Source organism: Macaca mulatta, chromosome 15 (genome assembly GCF_049350105.2).
Source record: "Macaca mulatta isolate MMU2019108-1 chromosome 15, T2T-MMU8v2.0, whole genome shotgun sequence".
Lineage (NCBI taxonomy): Eukaryota > Metazoa > Chordata > Mammalia > Primates > Cercopithecidae > Macaca > Macaca mulatta.
In genome coordinates this window covers 128,438,879-128,458,117 of record NC_133420.1, presented here as the reverse complement: position 1 = coordinate 128,458,117, position 19,239 = coordinate 128,438,879, and the positions used below count along the sequence as shown (strand labels likewise).

The following is a 19,239-nucleotide window of genomic DNA, read 5'->3' as shown; positions in this document are numbered from 1 at the left end:
AGCCAAAAATAAGAGTACCAAAATGCACAACGTCCTTTAGAAAGGAGGGGGAAGCCATTATCTTTGTGGATTGTAGATGTTGTGACTACCAAGATCTAACCTAGAAGTAACCGTATCTGTGACACCCGTGACACCCATGACTGGGTCTCCTGAGAATGGGGGTGGGGTGAAGGGGGGGACTGATTGATTGCTTCGCCTTGCAGGAGAATGAAGTTCTTTGCCCAACCATTTCCCCTTGATACAAGCTCTTGTGTTAAAACTTAGGGGGAAGATTTGCCTCTGTCTTTTTTTCTTGGAAAATGTGGGCAGCAATTTTAAAGAGAACGTGAAAATGGAGTAGGTTGAAGCCAACATTCAGAACTTCCTTTCATGGATTGAAACTTAAAGCTGAGGAGGTTTGAGGGTGGAGGTGAGGAAGGGCTAGAAGATAGCAAATTTCAGAGTCGTATCAGAGAATATGAACTGTCAGTTTCCAGTGTTTCTTTTGGCTCTGCACAGCACTTCCAAGCCCCTTTGCCCACTGTTTTGCTTCTGCCACACCTAGAAGATTCAGAGCTCGTAGAGATAAAGCATGCGATATTTCCAAGGCCTTCCCCTGTTCTGACACAGAAATTGAACTTTGTGACCATGAAGATTCATTCCAAGGCCCACGTGTTAACCTTTTGCTAGGGTTTGAACCTGTTATTAGTAGGAGCCTATGTAGTTCACTTGCTGTTGAGTCTAGTAAGTTATTTTTAAAAATGTCTGCCATGTCACAAATAGAAGCAAATTATTCAGTTTCTGTTTTTTCCTGCATTCACTATATCTTTCTTCTATGTTAAAATAAAACTATGGTATTTTCTGATTTTATTCAGTTTGTATTAGTGTAAAATAAAGTGAATCTCAGTCATTTCTGGTAGGTGCCCGTTTGAAATGTAGCCGTTGCTTTTATTTGTCTACTTTGTTTTCCTTGCCTCCGTTCCTCCCCTCCACACTGCCCTTGCCTCCAGCCCCCGAGGGTCTGTCTACACCTGCAGGCCTCTCAGGATTCAGCCTAGATGAGTAAATTTGATGAAGTCGTTTGTACTAACTCTGCTGGGGGTCATAACCTTTTTCCTGCGATAGGAGGGGTCAGCTTTTTTCCTGCCGTGTGGAAAGCAGAACCTTCTGACCTGCCCAGGAAAGGAAAACAGTGCTCTGGGGAGAGGACGGACCCTGACCACAGGCGCTGGGCAAAGGAGCCGGGCCGTAGAACGGCATCTTCCAGGGATGTTTGTTTTCCCCTTAAAGAGAATCTGGAAGGTGCTGAGTAGTAGGCATAGTCTGAGGCCACTTGAATACTAGTTGAGTGTTTCAGTGAACTCGCGAGGGGAAGCAAAACAAACTCACCCTGTGCTCGGCTGTGGGTTAAAATAACGAATAGTGAAATAACGTAAATTGGGGACTGAGATGTGCCGCACAGATAAAGGGATTTAAAGTGCTCCCCTGGGCTTTCCCTGCCTTCTGCTTCCAGTCATCCCACCCACCAGAGACTTGTGCCATCTTTCTGTGTTATCCTAACAGACTACATTTCTTATCTCTCTCACACATCTTTTCATATTTTCTCTGACATTTATTTCCATTTTATTTTAGTTTCATATTTTGCCCTTGTTCTCCTGGTATGAGTGAATTCTTTTATATTGTTTTGTTTTTCATTTAAAGTGACAAAACTCACCTCTTTTACTTCTGGTCCTCAGGTATTTTTTTCTTCTATTCTGATACTCTTCATTTTTTAAATTATTTCAAGTTCCTTTCATTTAGTTTGAATAATTTTTGCAACAGAAAAACAAGGAAAGTCTGAATAACTCACGAAAAACAATTAGGGTGATTGGATCAGCCAGCTGTGCAGAGGACATGAACAGCTGTGATTGCAACAGTGAATTTTATGTGTGTTTTTAAACTAATAAATTTCACTAAATGGCTGTTGGTTTTGGAAGAGAAACGTGCATTTTTTTCTTTTTTTACCTTTTTTTAGCTGATTCAAAGATAAAATCATGTGCCATCACAGATTAAGGAATGTTTTTACAAATATATACATATAATATAAAGATTTAGTAATCCTTTAATCAATATTCTAAAGATTAGAATCTATAGTAGAATAGTCTTTTATGAAATAATATACTTATGGAAAATACATGACTGGGATATGATTCCTTTAGAGGAAGAAAATTTCAATTTTCAGATTCAGAGGAAGCACTCTTCCTAGTCTATACATATCACAAGCGGAGAGCGAGTTTTACGGTCCTCATTTCAGGTCTTCAGTAAGCGTGTATGATGATATCAGGAGTATTCATTGGCTCAGTTTCAAATCACTGAAAATTCAGCCGTGGTAAGGTTGGCTATTATGTGTATTAGCGTTTCCAAGCGAGTGGTCTCGGCTGGGGTGAGATTGTCAGCTCTCTGTTAGGATTAGTCACAACGAACACAGTGCAAATGGTTTCCAACAACAGTGCACTTCAAGGTTACCTTCATAATTCTTTTCTGCTGGAACCCAAGAAACAATACTCTTGAGTTCTCACTGTTCAAATTGTTAAAAATTTCCTGAAATTTTCTTTCACATACTCAGAGTGAAACATAAAGATCTAGAAGGATGGTTGTGAAAAGTGTGGACCTTATAGTATGTAGTGGGCATTGTCATTGAGGCCAAATGATAAATTCTGTTTTCCAAATCTGTAAGGGGGAAAAAAAAAAACAACTATTTTCCTTGTTATAATATATTCCTAAATTCTAGAGTATTTTCACTCTACTTTTAGTTCATGTGTTCCTTATACATACTTGACTCTGAACCAGAATCAATGATAATCTTAGTTTGAATGATTATTCACAGATTTAAAAAATTGTATGTAAAATCCAATTTGGTTTATGCATTTTTTAGCATTTATTGTTCCTTTTAAATTTTATATATTGTAAGAGAATACTTTTATTACAGTACTGATATTCAAAATGATAAAGGTAGGTGCAAATTTTAAACTATTTAATAAAGTACTGCTGTGTTTGTCTTTTGTGACAAAGGTATATTTTATGTTCAGTTTATGATTTCTGAAAATGAATGTTAAGACTCATAAAAATTATTCGGCTCTTTCTTGAACACAAAAGAGCAGATGGTGACTGCGGTAGGCTTGACTCCAGAGCCATCGGCACACAAAGCTTAGCAAAATGGCACAGAGTGAACCTACGGAGTGCTGAGCCGAGGGTCCCTTCACTTTGTAGGAACTACCCCGCTTTCAGCAAAATAGCAGGCTTAGGCAGCCCGTCGTATGCAACTGAGGCAACACTGCAGTTGAGTGCTTTCCCAGGCGCTGGTGCCCTTGCCTGTTTTGAGAGTGCCATTGCTCTGTGAGAATTCATAACTAGTCTACATTTATATAGCCGTAATCTCTTACAATAGCTTCATTGATCCTTGATTTCCATAGAAAAGCTTTATGGATTCGAGTGAGTCACAGCTCTTGAAGCACCAGCCTCCTGGTTTTCCCTCCCTTCATCGCTTCCTCCCTAACTGTGAGTGGCTTTGTATCCTGTGTTGTACTGATTGTGCCTTTGGATGACAACTTACTTGAGTGATGGGGGGAGGCAGAATAATTTATTAAAAGTAATTACAAAGAAACCAAACAGAAGGAGTAATTACAGTGCTGTTAATACGTAATTCGTTACTTTATTGCTGAAATATTTGGAACTCAGTTGAGATTCTTGGTCCTATTTGTGGGTCTCTCATTTTCCCTTGTAAATCCCTAATAAATAATGTATTAAAGTTTCTGTACCCAGGTCTCATTTTAGATGAGGTTTCACAAAGTCTTGGCTTTGTTTGCTGTTTTTTTTTTTTGTTGTTCTTTTTTAAGCTGGACCAAGGAGTAATCGCTGATAACAGGTATTTTTGGTAGCCTCAGGAAGGACATCTGATCTGTATAATTTAATACTGTTAAGTTTTTATCTGTTGCATAGATTTATTTATTTTTCCTAATTTCCCTAGCCATTGATTTTTTATTTTATTTTATTTTATTTTATTTTATTTTTTTTGAGACGAAGTCTCACTCTGTCCTCCAGGTTGGAGTGCAGCAACCTCCACTTCCTGGGTTCCAGTGATTCTCCTGCCTCAGCCTCCCGAGTAGCTGGGACTACAGGAGCATGCCCCCACACCTGGCTAATTTTTTCTGTTTTTAGTAGAGACGGGGTTTCACCCTGTTAGCCCAGGATGGTCTCTATCTCCTGACCTCGTGATCCACCCGCCTCAGCCTCCCAAAGTGCTGGGATTACAGGCGTGAGCCACCGCGCCTGGCTGATGTTTTTTTTTAAGACTCTGCCATTTTGCTGGGCATGGTGACTCACGCCTGTAATCCAAGCACTTTGGGAGACTGAGGCAGGAGGATCACTTCACACCAGGACTTCCAGACAGCTTCGCCAACATAGAGAGACACCATCACTACAAAACAAAGGAAGTAAAAATTAGGTATGATGGTACATGCCTGTAGTCCCAGGCACTCGGGAGGTTGAGGCAGTAGAATCGCTTGAGTTCATGAGCTGGAGGTTATAGCGAGCTGTAATCCTGCCACTGCACACCAGCCTGGTGATAGTGCAAGACCCAAACTTGGAAAAAAAAAAAAAAGAAAAGAAAAAAAAGAATCTGTAGTTTAAAAAACATGTTCCAAGATTTCTGTGTATTAAAATTCCTTCCCATTTTTAACTAGTATAATAGGGAAAGTTAAAGTATCATCATCCACTTACCCTCATGCACTTATTCACATATTTTAAAAAGAATCTTTGGAACTATTCATATCATAATAGCTAACATTTCCCATGTGTCAAGCACTGTTCTAAATCCTTTACATGTAGCAGCTCATGAAAATGTACCAATAAAGTAGTATCACAAACAGCAGTATGACATTAGGATGTTGTAGAGTACATCAAACACTTTTTGAAAGGGGTGAGGTGTAAAGAAGTCAAACAATTGCTATAAAAAAGAATGCTTTGGGCAACATTTGAAAATTCTCTTTAGTGCAGGTTATTGACAATCTTAGACCACCAGCATAAAGCACACATATCTAATTTAGGAAAATCCCAGCCGGGATGTATTTGAAAACATTTGGAATTGTGCTGATAATTACACTGCTATTGATTTTAGCAAGTTTGATGCCAGCAGCCATCAACTCTTCTGTGCCATGAGAGATGAAAGCCATTTTTATATAAAATGTTAGAGTTCGGCTGGAAAAGGGAGGCAGGCAGAGAAAAATTTCGTGGCTTTTTAGTTGCTTTTATAGGAAGTATTAGTTTCATTCTTGTGACAGAATGCTTTACTTGGCAGTCATTCTCATCGACATTTTAAGGAGCTGCTGTTTTGTGCCTGGGTCTCATATGGCGCTAATAAGGTGTGTTTTTTTTTTAGTAGCACCTACTGATGTCTGTGTGGGCTCAGGCCTGCCGTTGTTTCCATTCATCTTCTATTGGAGGAGGCTGACAGCAGCGTGTATCAAGTCTGGCCAACATATATTTCCCTCTGTTTCAGAGTCTGTGCCCACAGAAGAGTTATACTCGAGCTTTCAATCTCTTAACACTTAGAAAAGGGCCTGGCCACATGCAGCCTCAGTAAATATTCGTTGAATGAATTGAATGAATCCCACAAATGGCGTTTATTTTATAAACGCGTACCTGGCTATTGCATTAAAAAACTTTTTTTCACTATTCAGGTGTTTTTAAATTTTGTTTTTTAACTATAGAGGTTTTCATCAAAATATATTTGGTAGAGTTTTCCTGTTTTTTGGGGGGGGGGGGCAGTGGGGGGGGGTGATCTCTTTTCTGTAAAGAGAGCTTGGATTCCCGAAGAGCTCGTACTGGTCCCAGCCGTCCCACCTAATCACGTGTCCCCTGAGTTTGTCACATGACCTTTGCTTTCCTCTGAAAATCGCTTTATTCAGTAGACCAGTTAGGCCCATTTATAATAATTGATAAAATCAGTATGTTTGACTTCAAGTTTTTCCCACAGTTTTATGATGTTTTGAAAAGCGTTGTCCTTTTTTGATATTTAGGGAGGCTTCTATTTTTGGTTTAATGGTTACTTTGACGTAGTACTTTTCTTCTGCTCTTGTGTATTGATTCCCTGCTGTGAGAGATAAATCAGTCATTTACCTTTTCTTCCCCCTCCTCTCTTTATTTTCCATCATGTGACTTGAAATATTATCCTTTCTTTTTACTTCCTATAAGTACCTGTAAGACAGTCAGCTGGCCGATTGTATTTTCCATGTAATCTCCTCATTATCCCCTTCTTGATGGCTGGACTGTGTCTACGATGTCAGAGCATATAGGCATTACATACTATGCTGTACCCTTTATAAAATCACTTAGTTTTAATTCTGTTCATCATCTGCTTCTAGATTGATGTCTTTTCAGTCAGTTCTGAAGCTCGTTTTCTAGTAGATTTCTCAGGAAGAGCCTAGGGCACTTATGGTCCCTGTTAAGTTTGTGCTGTTTATACCTGAAGGTGACGTCAGCTAAATAAGAAATCCTTGGTTCATATTTCTACATTTAATTATCTGAAGTCTGTTACTCCATTGTCATCCTGCATAAAGTCGAATGCTGGTCTCATTTATTTCCCTTGGAGTGACCTGGTCATTTTTCCTGGACACCCAGATTTTTTCTATACATTCCAATAATTTTAGTTTAATATGTCTCGTTGTGGGTTACTTTCCCCTGTTGTCACTTGGCTTTTGAGCTTTATTTTCCTTGTCTGTAAAATGAGAATAACTTTTTTTGTTTTGCTTACTCACAGTAGATAGGAAGTGAAATAAGATGTATATGAAGTGATGTAAATGTATTATTTTACTATCTTGTTATCCTTTAAAGTTTTTTGTTGTTAGGAACTTTGAAATTTAGACAGCCTGAGTAACATGGTGAAACCTTATCTCTACCAAACACAAAAACTGTCTGGGCATGGTGGCTCGTGCCTGTAATCCCAACACTTTGGGAGGCCAAGATGGATGGATGGCGTGAGTCCAGGAGTTCAAGACTAGCCTGGGCAACATAGTGAGATCCCATCTCTAGAAAAAAAAAATACAAACATTAGCTGGACGTGGTGGTACACGTCTGTGGTCCCAGCTCTCCCAGGGCTGAGGTGGAGGGTCCCTTGAGCCTGGGAGGCAAATGTTGCTGTGAGCCTAGGTTGTTCCACTGCCTTCCAGCCTGGGCGACAGAGCAAGACCTTGTTTCAAAAAAAAAAAGAAAAGAAACTTAAGAGTACTTCATTTTATGAGTGTATGAACTTGAGTTGATGTTCTGTCTGTGAAAAGTAGACAGTGGCTACCCAGTGAGTCTTCTGTGTCCCGACGGTAAAGAACCTTTTCCTGACTCCATGTGGTAAGCAGGCTCTCTGTGTCTGCTCGTGGGGGGCTGCTACTGGACTGACGGAGGTGCTGCTTTCTGAAGCAGAAAACTCCATTTCCATTTATCTTCTCACACTCCTGCCTGTCATGTTAGTTCCCCACTCAGAACTCTGGGTTTACATGATTTCAGTTTATACGTGCATAGAGAAACACTTAGAAAAAATGACTGTCTTTTTCAGATAATGAGGATTGCCGAAACCCTAAGTCAGCCTGAACAACAGCACATTCTCTTGACTTGATTGTACACAAGCCCCCACATAAGAGGCTGCTGGAAAATACCAGGGACAAGAGAGATGTCATTCCTGGCCATGGTGCAGATAAAACACACAGCATCTCAGAGATCACTTACAAAGCATCCTGTGATAAATAAAGCCACACCAGCATAGCACAAACCAAAGACATGAGTATACGATGCATTTTCACCCGAGGCTACCCTGGACTAGAGTTTCCATGCCTGGTCTTTGTTTTGATAAAGCAACACTGGACACATGTAGGCTGGAAGTTATGGTGGGAAATTGGGTAATTGAATTAACTGAATCCATTTTAGTGCTTTTACCTGGTTTGTAAGCACAGATAGGGGTTTGATTGATGTATTTGTAAATAGTGTTAGTGTCTTTATTTGAATATATGATTTTAAAAATTCATCCATGTTTCACAGGGAAAGCTGGAACCTATTATAGAAGTCCTGCTGACACCTGTGAATCAAATTGATTTGGAAACCCAAGGCCAGAAATGTAATACTGTTGGTTATTCTGAGCATAACACATTTCTTACTCTATATTTCTTCAAACAGTTTACAGTTTTTGTTTGATATGCACAACATACAAAACCCTGAGTCAGCAATAGAGAATACCGAGATGAATAGTTTATAGTTAGATGTAGAAGACTATATAGGATGGGAGAGTTTATAGTTGGATGTAGAAAACTGTTACAGGGTAGAAGACAGAACTGAATCAGGCCTGTATAGGTGCAGGGAAGTGCAGTGGGTATCGGAGCAGTCTGGATCTCTGTGAGGGAAGTCATCACTTTGGGCTCTTTTCATTGTCCATGAGCCCTTGTTCAGGATGATAGCAGGATGCAAATATTTGTTCAGTTTCATTCAACTCTTGTTATTTTGTATAATCGAGGATACCATAATTTGTATTCTCAAAATCCAGATTGTCTTCGTGAGCACATACTCACTATGAATTTTTTTTTTTCTATTTTTAGTAGAGACAGGGTTGCGCCATGTTGGCCAGGCTGGTCTCGAACTCCTGACCTCAAGTGATCCGCCTGCTTTGGCCTCCCAAAGCGCTGGGATTACAGGTATGAGCCACTTTGCCCGGCCCCGGAGATTGATCTTTTATCTTTGGCTCATAAATGTGAAATCAAAATGCCACAGCAAGTTTAGGCTACTTCTGAACTTGGTTCAGTCTGTTTTACCCTCACTCTTTTTCCCTTTTACTTGCATTAAGCTTCCCCCCCACAAGGCCCACTATAAACCTTTGGTTTCAAGGCAAAATAAAATGTTTCAGAATTGGGGGTGGTAACTTTAAGTTCTAGAGTTATTCAAAGTTTCCTTCTCTTGTGATTTTTTTTTTGAAATATATTCTCATTCTGTCACCCAGGCTTAAGTCCAGTAGCATGATTATGGCTCACTGTAAGCTTAAACTTTTGTATTCAAGTGATTCTCCTGCCTCAGCCTCCTGAGTAGCTGGGAGAACCACCATGTCAGCTTTTTTTTTTTTTTTTTTTTTTTAAAGAGACAGGGTCTCTCTATGTTACTGGTCTTGAACTACTGGCCCCAAGCAATCCTTGTGCTTCATCCATCCAAAGTGCTGGGATTACAGGCCTGAGCCACCGCTCCCAACCCTGGCTTTTTCTTACATAAGGTAGCAGTAGTCATTTCATGTGGCCTCACTTGTAACTACAAGTCATAAAGCTCATGCTATTAATTTTCTGTGGCAATTTTCTACCATTAATTTGGTGTCCGAGAAGAGAAAAAGGTATGAAGGGCATGAGACGTTAAACAGGAATGGCAGAAAGAATCCAGGAGAAAAGCAGAATGTACCTCTGGATCCTGTTTGTGTACAAGTGGGTTTCTGTTGTTTCCCTAACCATCACACATACGTAAGACGTATTTTCCGTGTCGAAGCTACAGTCAGGCATCACTTGGTTACGGGGAAGTGCTTCGTGCAGCGATTCCTTCGTCGTGAGAACGTCGTAGAGTGGACTTAGACAAACCTAGATGGTAGAGCCTGTTGCTCCTGCACTTCAGATGTGTACAACATGTTACTGTGCTGAATGCTGTAAGCAATTGTAACACGTTGGTAATTATTTATGTATCTAAACATATCTAAACATAGAAAAGGGACAGTAAAAATACAGTGTTATAGTCTTATGGGACCACTGTTGTGTATGTGACCCATCGTTGACTGAAATGTGATGTAGTGTGTGACTGTGCCTTCAACATTTACTCCTGATGACAAAGGTAAAGATTGCTGAGTGCCCCCATAGACAGCAAAGATGGTGATTCGGAGGCTCGCTCTTCGTGACTTTCTTGAGTTATATGTCATGTATATGTTGCATGCCAGGAAATTGACCCACAGTTTGTTGAGTTTTAAGAAATGCTTATAGTTGTATACCTGATACCACAATCCAGTTTTAGAACATTTCCATCCCCCAGAAAGTTCCTTGTGTCCATTTGTAGTCAATCCCCATTCCTCCTCCTAGCCCCAGGCAAATACTAGTCGGCTTTCTGGTTTATAGTTTACCTTTTCTAGAACTGTCGTATAATTGAATCATACACTACTCAGTCTGCTGAATCTGCTCCTTTCATTGTAAAATTTGAGTTCCAGTGGGGTTGCATGTGTCACTAATTCCTTTTTATTTTAAAGTCATGTTGCATTGTATGGATATATACTACATTTTGTGGATCCACTTACTGGTTATGAGACATTTGGAATTTTTTTTGCAGTTTTTGACTATTAAGAATAATGCATCTGTGGACACTGGTGTAACTGTCTTTGTGTAGACATATGTTTTCATTTCTCCTGGGTGGATACCTAGGCCTTGAAAGGCTTGGCTATATGGCAGGTATTATGTTTAACTCTTTAAGAAGTTGCTAGACTGTTTTCCAAATTAGCTGTACCGTTTTACATTCCAGCAGCAGTGTTTAAGGTTTTCAGTTTCTCTCCCTCCTTGTCAGCTCCTGGTATTGTCAGACTTCTTTATTTTAGCCACTCTGGTGGGTGTTCAAACACGCTTTCTTATACTTAACGTTTTATTTCTTGAGAGGATTTGAAAGTGTCTAGATACCTTAATGCTGCTCTTGTCTTCCACTTTACAGACCAGAAGGCGTTGGCCCAGTAAGTGGGAAATCTGAATGTCTCACACGAGATTCCCAAATGAGTCACTGAGCCTAGAATCTTCATGCGTCAGTTGGAGTTGGAGCAACCTGCTTTTGTTCTCTCAACTCTTGTGACTCGGAATCCTCTGTGTCCTTGTAGCATTGTTAGGTGTGCCTTTCTTTTTATCCTTTCAGAATCATCTGTTCTTGTCCTCTGTGGAATTGTGTCTGATGACACGCAGCTTGTTTTCTGCAGAAGTTTGCTAGTGTCGTGAAGAGGTTCTCGCCGCCTCTGGGCTGCAGCACACAGGCCTGGGCCGTCAGACCTGGTTTCCGAGGCTGGCTCCACATGACTGTGTACCGCGTGTCATCCTGTGAAAGGGCAGACGCGTGCCTGTCAGAGCCTTGTGGGAGTTAGTGAGGGGACTTCTCTGAGGCAGCTGGTACTCACTCAGTACTTAATGCATCTTAAGGCACCTCTTCACAGAAGGCGGTGGAAGGCTGCCTACGTGATGGCGTGTAGATAGCAATGCCATCCGTTTGTTTTTTTCTCCTCCATGACAGAGAAACAGGAAAACATTCCTAAATTTATTTATAGATGTTAAAAAAAAAATTAGGCTTGTTTTTTTCCGGTAACTGTTCTCCAGCCAGCAGCAAGTATAGCAACAGTACTTTTATGAGTTGGTATGTTTATTCCCTGTCTTTTGGCTTTATTCAAGAAAACCAGTTGTGTTTCTCAGAGCAGCCGTATTGTTTCAGTTGCCACTCTCTTCACTTTGTCCATTACAGTATAGTAAACTGTCCTTGTCCCTTCTCCACATTGGAAGCTCCCTAGGTACTGGTCAGGCTGTTGATGAGATTTGTATTCTAGCAAAGCTCCATTTTAGATAATCTTTCATCATTTTTTATATGCAACAAGTCACTGATTTTGTTTCTTTTGTTCAGTTTTAATTTGAAGTTCCTTTAAAGACTGTTGGAGCTTTTGCAAATACCCAGCTCATGAAAGGCACTTAAGATTGGGCCCATCTCCTGCATCAGCACATTGAAGTTTTCTGTCTAAAGGAGGGTTCCAGCTACCTGTTACCCTTTTGCTGAACACGGCTGCGGTGTTGCAGTGTATTTCATGACAAAAGTGCACTCTAGTTTTCTGTGAAAGGATTATTTTCTCTGAAATGATTCTTGGTCATGTTGAGTTTCTAAATGTTAAAGAGCACATAATGTTCTTGATCTGTGGAGATCTCATCTTGGTACCGTGGTGCTGCACAGGCCACCAGGAAGAACTGAAAAGTTGAGGCAACTTGAGAAAATAAAGTCACCACCAGCAAGAAGCTGTCTAAAATAACCGGAAGATTATAACTCCCGCACCCGGAGGAGTATGCTAGTGAGTAGAACGTCTGAAAGCTACTGGGGGTCCTCCACAGATGCGTGTGCTGGTCCTAAGGAGAAGGAAGAGGACGAGGATTGCCCCGGAGGAACACCTGAAGTTCCAATTGAGTACTTCGTTTGGGAAGCTGTCCAAGGCTGGAGTTGTGATTTTTGGGAAAGGCCTCACAAGCTTCTCTAATTCAAGTCCTTGTTTTACGTGTGAGAATGCAGAGGCCCTGAGAAGTGTTGATTCCCAGGCCTGCGTGCTGGCTGAAACTAGAGCCTGGGTCTCCTGTTGCTTTTTCCAGCTGTCTGCCTGCGCAAGCATGGAGGCAAAGCTGCGTTGGGTTCCAGGTGAGGAGAGAGGTGTCGAGGTGGCCTTTACTGTGTTGTGGGGCACAGACACTGAGGGAGACAGGGAAAGGTCTGGGAGACTCAAGATGATACCTCAGATGGCCGTCCTTTGTGGACTAGACACGCGTCCAAAGGGAGGGCCGTTTCCTGGCTTATTGAGGACCTTTCCATTTGGGCTAGGAGTAAACTGAGTCAGATTTTGAGAGATCAGTCATTCCAAAGAGCAGGTGAGGATTCTATAGTAACACAACTGTGTTCACTGCAAAGGTTGATGTGAAATTGTGCTTTTCCCGTTACATTAGTGAATTTTACAAGGCATAGATTATTTGACATTTTTGTGATGTTTGTTACAGACCAAGCAACTGTGACATGAAAATATTATTATTAAAAAAAAAATGAAACATAGGGCCGGGCGTGATGGTTCACGCCTATAGTTTTAGCACGTTGGGAGGCTGAGGCAGGTGGATCGCTTGAGCTCAGGAGTTCAAGACCAACCTCGGCAACATGGTGAAACCCTGTCTCTACTAAAAATACAAAAATTAGCCAGGTGTGGTGGTGCATGGCTGTGGTCCCAGCTACTCAGGAGGCTGAGGTGGGAGGATTGCCTGAGCCTGGGAGGTGGAGGTTGCAGTTGAGCCAAGACTGCGCCACTGCACTCCAGCCTGGGCAACAGAGTGAGACCTTGTCAAAAAAAAAAAAAAAAAAATCCAACGTAAGCGTGGCCGGATAAATTGACATTTTATTTTGAAATGCAGTAATGGCACTCTCACAAATGACCTTTTCGCCAGTCTGTGCTGGTATTTGTAAATACATATGTTAGTATTGTTTTCTAAAATGCAAAGCTGATTTTCATGTTTATACATATTCATACCTTGATAGGTTACAATTTTAGATTTTCTTTCTGCAGTCTGCCTGACTTGGCTATTTGTTCAGAGACCAGATCAGACTCCCCTCATTCCGCAAAAGAGTATTGACAAAATTAATGCTCAACTTGCATTGTGAAGAGTTGAGTGCCCCAGAACTCTCTGTGTTACTGGCAGAGCAAAGTGAGTAGGAATAGTATGGCTTAGGGAAAAAGACGTGTTTCTCTAACACAACTGGCAGATACTGAGGTGGGCAAGTGGCAAGAAAAGGCAAGTACTGAGCTGATTCAGACTTGCAGAAAGCTTCCTCTCCTCCTTCTCAGCAAAATGAAAGGCTCTGGGGAATGGCACCTGCCTTTCCCTGCCTTGAGGAACCTGGCATCGTTTAGTCTTTATTGAAGATTAATTTAATGACTTGGTCAACAGTAGCATTATGTAATCACAGAGCGTCAGATTATCATAAGACAAATTTAAATGATGCTGAAGTATCTTCCAGCAGACGATTAGTGATGTACCAGCATGCATGTGTAGCTTGTGTGGGTGTGTGTGCATGCAAGCAATCACACGTGCGCGCACACAGTCTCATCGGCCTTTGGCCTCTGAGCAGGGGGCAGGTTTGGACTGGGGCCTGCTGTGTGACCACAGTCTCCCATCTTGTATTGAAGCTACATTGCTGTGTGCATCTGACTCTTGACTCACGCTCTGACCGACGCCTTCGTTTCTGGAGAACTGCCCTGTTTCATGCAAGAGTCACTGTCATCAGGAGCCATCTCAGGGGGAGGCTCAGGGGGAAGTGTGAAGGTGGAGCAAGTGCACCAGCTCCAGAACAGAAGGTGAAGAAGGACTGTTTCTGTTTAGATTTGCTTAGCCTCATATTCACTTTCCTGGGAACCCCTGATGGAGTTCAAGGTCTTAGAAGAGAAGAAATCAGACACTGCTACAGGACTCCTGCTCTTGGGTTCAGATTCTTCAATGGGAGGGGAGAAGAGAGTAATCACAAGTGATTGTTGTAGATTTTGTCTCAGCTTTTTGTGTGTGTCAAACCTGTGTTGAGATGATAGACGGTTACAGAGAAAGGAGAGGAGGCGTATTATAAATGTGTGTGGACTTCAGTGTTATTCCTTCTCTTCAAAATGATCTTCCAGGTGTCTAGAGGGTGAGGTATGTCATTTACATGAAGATTAAGAATAAAAAAGAAAGTACCTCTATGGTATTCTTAGTGGGGGTTTTTCCTCTGAAAAACTGTTAGCAGCATATTTGGGAATACATCCTTATTTTTTTTGAGATGGGGTCTCTGTCGCCCAGGCTGGAGTGCAATGGCCCAATCTTGGCTCACTGCAGCCTCTGCCTCCTGGGTTCAAGCAATTCTCCTGCCTCAGCCTCCCGAGTAGCTGAGACTACAGGCGCCCACCACCACGCCCGGCTAATTTTTTTTTTTTGTATTTTTAGTAGAGATGGGGTTTCACTGTGTTAGCCAGGATGACCTTGATCTCCTGACCTCATGATCCACCTGCCTCAGCCTCCCAAAGTGTTGGGATTACAGGCGTGAGCCCCCGCACCAGGCCTATTTTTTTTTTTTTAAAGACAGTTCATTATTGTCTATCTTAATATCATATTAGAAATCACTCACAATAAAGCAGCTGTTTTAACAATAGCTCAGTGGAAAGAGTTTATTTGTTGAGAGTGTTTTACTTCCCAATAAGTTTTTTGATTTAGTTTTCTTAGCAAGAAAAATGTTTGTCTGTTGTGGATGGACACATTTCCCCCCTTTCCCAGAACGTGTGGTTTCCATTAACTATTTTTCCATAGAACTTTTGTGGGTCACCTGCGCTATTAGGGTTAAATGGAGATCTTTTTTTTTTTTTTTTTTTTTTTTTGAGACGGAGTCTCGCTCTGTCGCCCAGGTTGGAGTGCAGTAGCCGGATCTCAGCTCACTGCAAGCTCCGCCTCCCGGGTTTACGCCATTCTCCTGCCTCAGCCTCCCGAGTAGCTGGGACTACAGGCGCCGCCACCTCGCCCGGCTAGTTTTTTGTATTTTTAGTAGAGACGGGGTTTCACCGTGTTAGCCAGGATGGTCTCGATCTCCTGACCTCGTGATCCGCCCGCCTCGGCCTCCCAAAGTGCTGGGATTACAGGCTTGAGCCACCGCGCCCGGCCTAAATGGAGATCTTAAAGGACCTTTCTCCCCGCTACAGTCTGGAACGACATGGGTTTGGAATCAAACTAATTGAAATCCCATCTTTGCCCCTTACCGGCTTTTTCACGCTGGATCGACTAGCTTGTCTAAGTCTCAGTTTCCTAATCTGTAAAACAGACTTCGTGGGAAAACACTTTGCCCAGAGCTGCCCTTGGATCATGGGTCACAGACAGTAGTTATTAATGTTACTGGGGAATGGGCTTTTCCAGTACTGTTTTCAGACTTAAAGTCATCTGTCATCTGTGGTGTGTTATGGGAACAGAAGATGCCTGAGAACTGACAGGACAGACCAGGAAGTGTAGCTGCAGGAAGAGTGGCACTGAGGGCACGTTTGGAACATCAGTGTGGCGGATGGACCAGCTGAAGTGTCCCCAGCATTAAGACTGGGAAAGCAGCCCAGTCACTTCTCTAGTGGGTCCCGGCCCCAGGTGCAGAGGGCACCTGCCTCCCCGGCCAGCCCAGGAAGCTGCCCTGCGGGGCCACTCTGCTCCAGTCAAATACTGCCTCAGGTTCTGTTGGAAGTTTCCAGCTGGCTCCTCCGAAGGGAGTTTCAGTTGAAGTCACCGGAGCTGTTTTATTGATTTCGGTTGACGTCTTTGTGAGCTCAATTTACAAAAAGTCTGGTTATCCACGAAAATGCTTGCTGATGTCCTGAGCAACTGGAGAATTCCAGAAAGCTTTCAACAGCAAGTGTTGAGATCTCCCCTGACCCCCGCCTCCCAGCAACTCCAGAGGTCCGAGTTTACAGTAACTATTATTCTTGTGTGGAATTGGCTCTGGATAGTTAATAAGTTTCCCTGAGCGCGGACTTACTAACAGAAACCCACTTAGTCACTGAAGAAATGGGTCCAGTGTTTGTCCCAGCTATGAGTAATGGGTGATGCATGATTTAAAAAGGCTTCTCAGAAAGGCCTTGCTTAGTAGTGAGCGATCAATATTTTTGAAAAGAAGTTTTTATAGGTAAGCCATAACATTACTTGATAATCAGACATCATTTTCAAGTAGTTAAAAGGGTCATTGGATAAAGCCCAGTGGACCAATGCTGGCTTCCTAATTGCTAAGGGCTGAAACTCCACATGCCCTGTAAATTATGAGCATGCTTGAATTTTTTATGGGGAAAGACATTATGTTTTTATGTTGGATAATATTCGTGTCAAATGTTAGATCAGCCAGCCGGCTCTGTCATCCAGGCAGGTTGCTCTTTATCCCCACCTGATCCCTGCTTTTCCTTGCGAGGTTTATTTTAATTGGAGAGTCAGGAATGAGAGAGAACGTAGGATGGGAATGAATCATGAGAAAAATGCCACCAGTCGTTTTTCTTATTCCATGTCCTTGTTGGGATATCCTTACCTTTGTCAACAGAGAGCAGCAGTTCAGCCGCAAGCTCGCGAGCAGCCACTGGCAGCACTGCCTCCAGGAGGCCTCCGGAACATTCTCATTGTTTTCTCCAGGCTATGCTGTTCCTCCCCTCAGCCTTGAGAGTGACCAGGGATCTCCTAGGCCTAGGGAAACGCCACCTGGTCATTGGCCACAGCCGTTTCTGGATAGGGTATTTGTGTGACCCCTGTGCCACACAGTACCAGCCGCCCAAGAGATGGCAGTGGTTTTGTGCTCTGGGCCTGAGCGTGTGGCCTCACGTTCCATGAGGCCTTCGGCTGGTTTGCCAGAGTGTCTCTGAGAGGAGGGAGAATGTTGGTGTGGAGAATAATTTTATTGCTTTCTTCTCAAAATAAAGGAAATACCCAAGGGGATGGTGGGAGGGGAGGGGATAAATATAGTGTTTCCGATTTCCTGCTTCCTCTGCTCTTCCACAGTGTTTCACTTTTCATAAGGTTAGATTTTCATCCTATCGACTTCAGCTAAAAATAATTCCAACCATTTCTATCAGATTGGCCCTCTTATCATTTATGTACTTGTTACTATTTTGCTTTCCTATTCAAAACCTTTTTTTCCCCTTAGGCCAATGAACTGTTTTACTTTATTAGCTTCATATTTATTTGTTGGTGCATAATAGATATACATAGTTTTAGGGTACATGTGATTTAGTACAATCATATAATTTATAAAAAATCATTATATTTGGGTTCTCCGTCAACTTAAATATTTGTCTTTTCTTTAAGCTAGAACCATTCTCAAAAGCTTTTCTACAGGGAGTGAAAGATAGTCTGCAGTGCTCACCTGCTGCACCTGGTGTGTGTGTCGTGGTCTTGTGGTTCGGGCTTTGGATGGTCAGAAATTCTGGCTTGTCCTTGCTCTTCCTTCGCCCGTGACCCGTTTTCCCAGCCAAGGCCATTACGTATGCTGGTGTCCTCTACTCCTTCCAGCCTTCTGTTAACAGATACTGTCAACCCACAGCCACTGCAGACATGGCCCATTGCTACTTCCTTGTCCACAGCAACAATGCTGGATATGGCTTAGTGCCTTGTCAGACAGACAAGGGTGGTTGATGAGCCTGCAGAGCGGAGCTGGTAGGTTAGCTGCTAGAGCTGACCCCACTGAGTCAAGCAGTGAGTTTAGTAGGTACTTGGCAAGAGTGAATTCATCAGGAGTTGGGAGAAAAGGTGCAAGAAAGTTCGTCTTAGATTATTGGGCATGGGCTCCCTGCTTACCACGTTGGTATTTTCATTTTGTATAATTGTGAAGTCGATAGTGACTTTAACAAATAAAACCTAACTTTAAAGTTGGGAGGTAAGTGACTTGTGTAAGGTTTCCGGTTACATGAGCTAAAGGTAAGAATTTCTGTAGAGTCATTTCCTAATTTTTCAGAGTGCCCATTATCATGCTTAGCCTAGGCATCTTGCTCAGGTTTGCCCATTCTGAAAGTCCTGTGTTCCTAGGGCCGTGGCCATGATCCTCACTGGACTCTGCCGGTTCCCAGGCCCCAGCACTGCCCCCGCCGGCAGCAAGCAGTAATAAGTAAGCTCTGCGTGGTTAAGCCTAATAGGGCTGTGACCCAGTTTGAACTCCGTAATGAGGAAAGAGCAGATTTATTTGCTCCCCTGCATGCCTCCCTCCCCCGTGTTCCTTTATTATCTTTAAGAGGAAATTGAATAGCAAAATTCTGCATTCTCATAATGCTAATGGACTGATGTCATCTTTTCCATTCCGAAGTCAAGAAAGTAAGAGAAAACCGGAACATAGATTTAACACTTCATAGCTACCAAGGGCTTCAGCACCGGTTCTTTTCGTGTGTATGTATGTTTTTAACAACTTTAAGGCATAATTCACATGCCATAAACAATTCACTGATTTTAAGTAAGTTAGCTAAGTTGTGCAACCCTCACCACAATCTAGTTTTAAAACATTTCTATCATCCCGGAGAAACCCCTGGCGTCCATTGGTAATCACTGCCTATTTCCCCCTCTCCTCATCCCTAGGCAACCCCCAGAGAAACCCCTGGCGTCCGTTGGTAATCACTGCCTGTTTCCCCTCTCCTCATCCCTAGGCAACCTGTAATCTACTTCTGGTTTCTGTAGATTTGCATTTTGTGGACATTTCATGTCAGTGGAATCATATAATACATGGTCTTACGTGTTTGTTTTTTCACTTAGCGTAATGTTTCAAGGTCCACGCGTGTCGCAGTGTCTGTCGCTGTGTGTTCCCTTTATTCCCGGACAGTATTCCATCTTACGGTTACACCACGTTTTCTCTCTCTGCTCACTAGTTGATGCACATTTGCGTTGTTTCCAGTTTAGGGCTGCCATGAATAATGCTGCAGTAAGTACAGATGAGTTGTTAAAGGAACAT

General features: G+C 42.4%; 1 protein-coding gene across 50 annotated transcripts in view; it reads left to right on the top strand.

Moving 5' to 3' along the window:
* Positions 1-19,239, top strand: part of AOPEP (aminopeptidase O (putative)) — a 384,021-nt gene that overhangs the window by 285,035 nt on the left and 79,747 nt on the right. For 16 of the 50 annotated variants that reach the window (XR_013405031.1, XR_013405038.1, XR_013405030.1 and 13 more), the window contains exon 14: positions 3,432-3,516. The exons of 33 other annotated variants lie outside the window; for them this stretch is intronic. Coding sequence is in view for 1 of the 17 variants with exons in the window: in XM_015118092.3 (XP_014973578.3) it covers positions 3,432-3,516; positions 5,396-5,568 (258 nt within the window). In the remaining 16 variants the exon portion in view is untranslated. Of the gene's footprint in view, positions 1-3,431; positions 3,517-5,395; positions 7,233-19,239 lie in introns of those variants that run through there. One more of the 50 variants, XM_015118092.3, reaches the window with a different exon arrangement.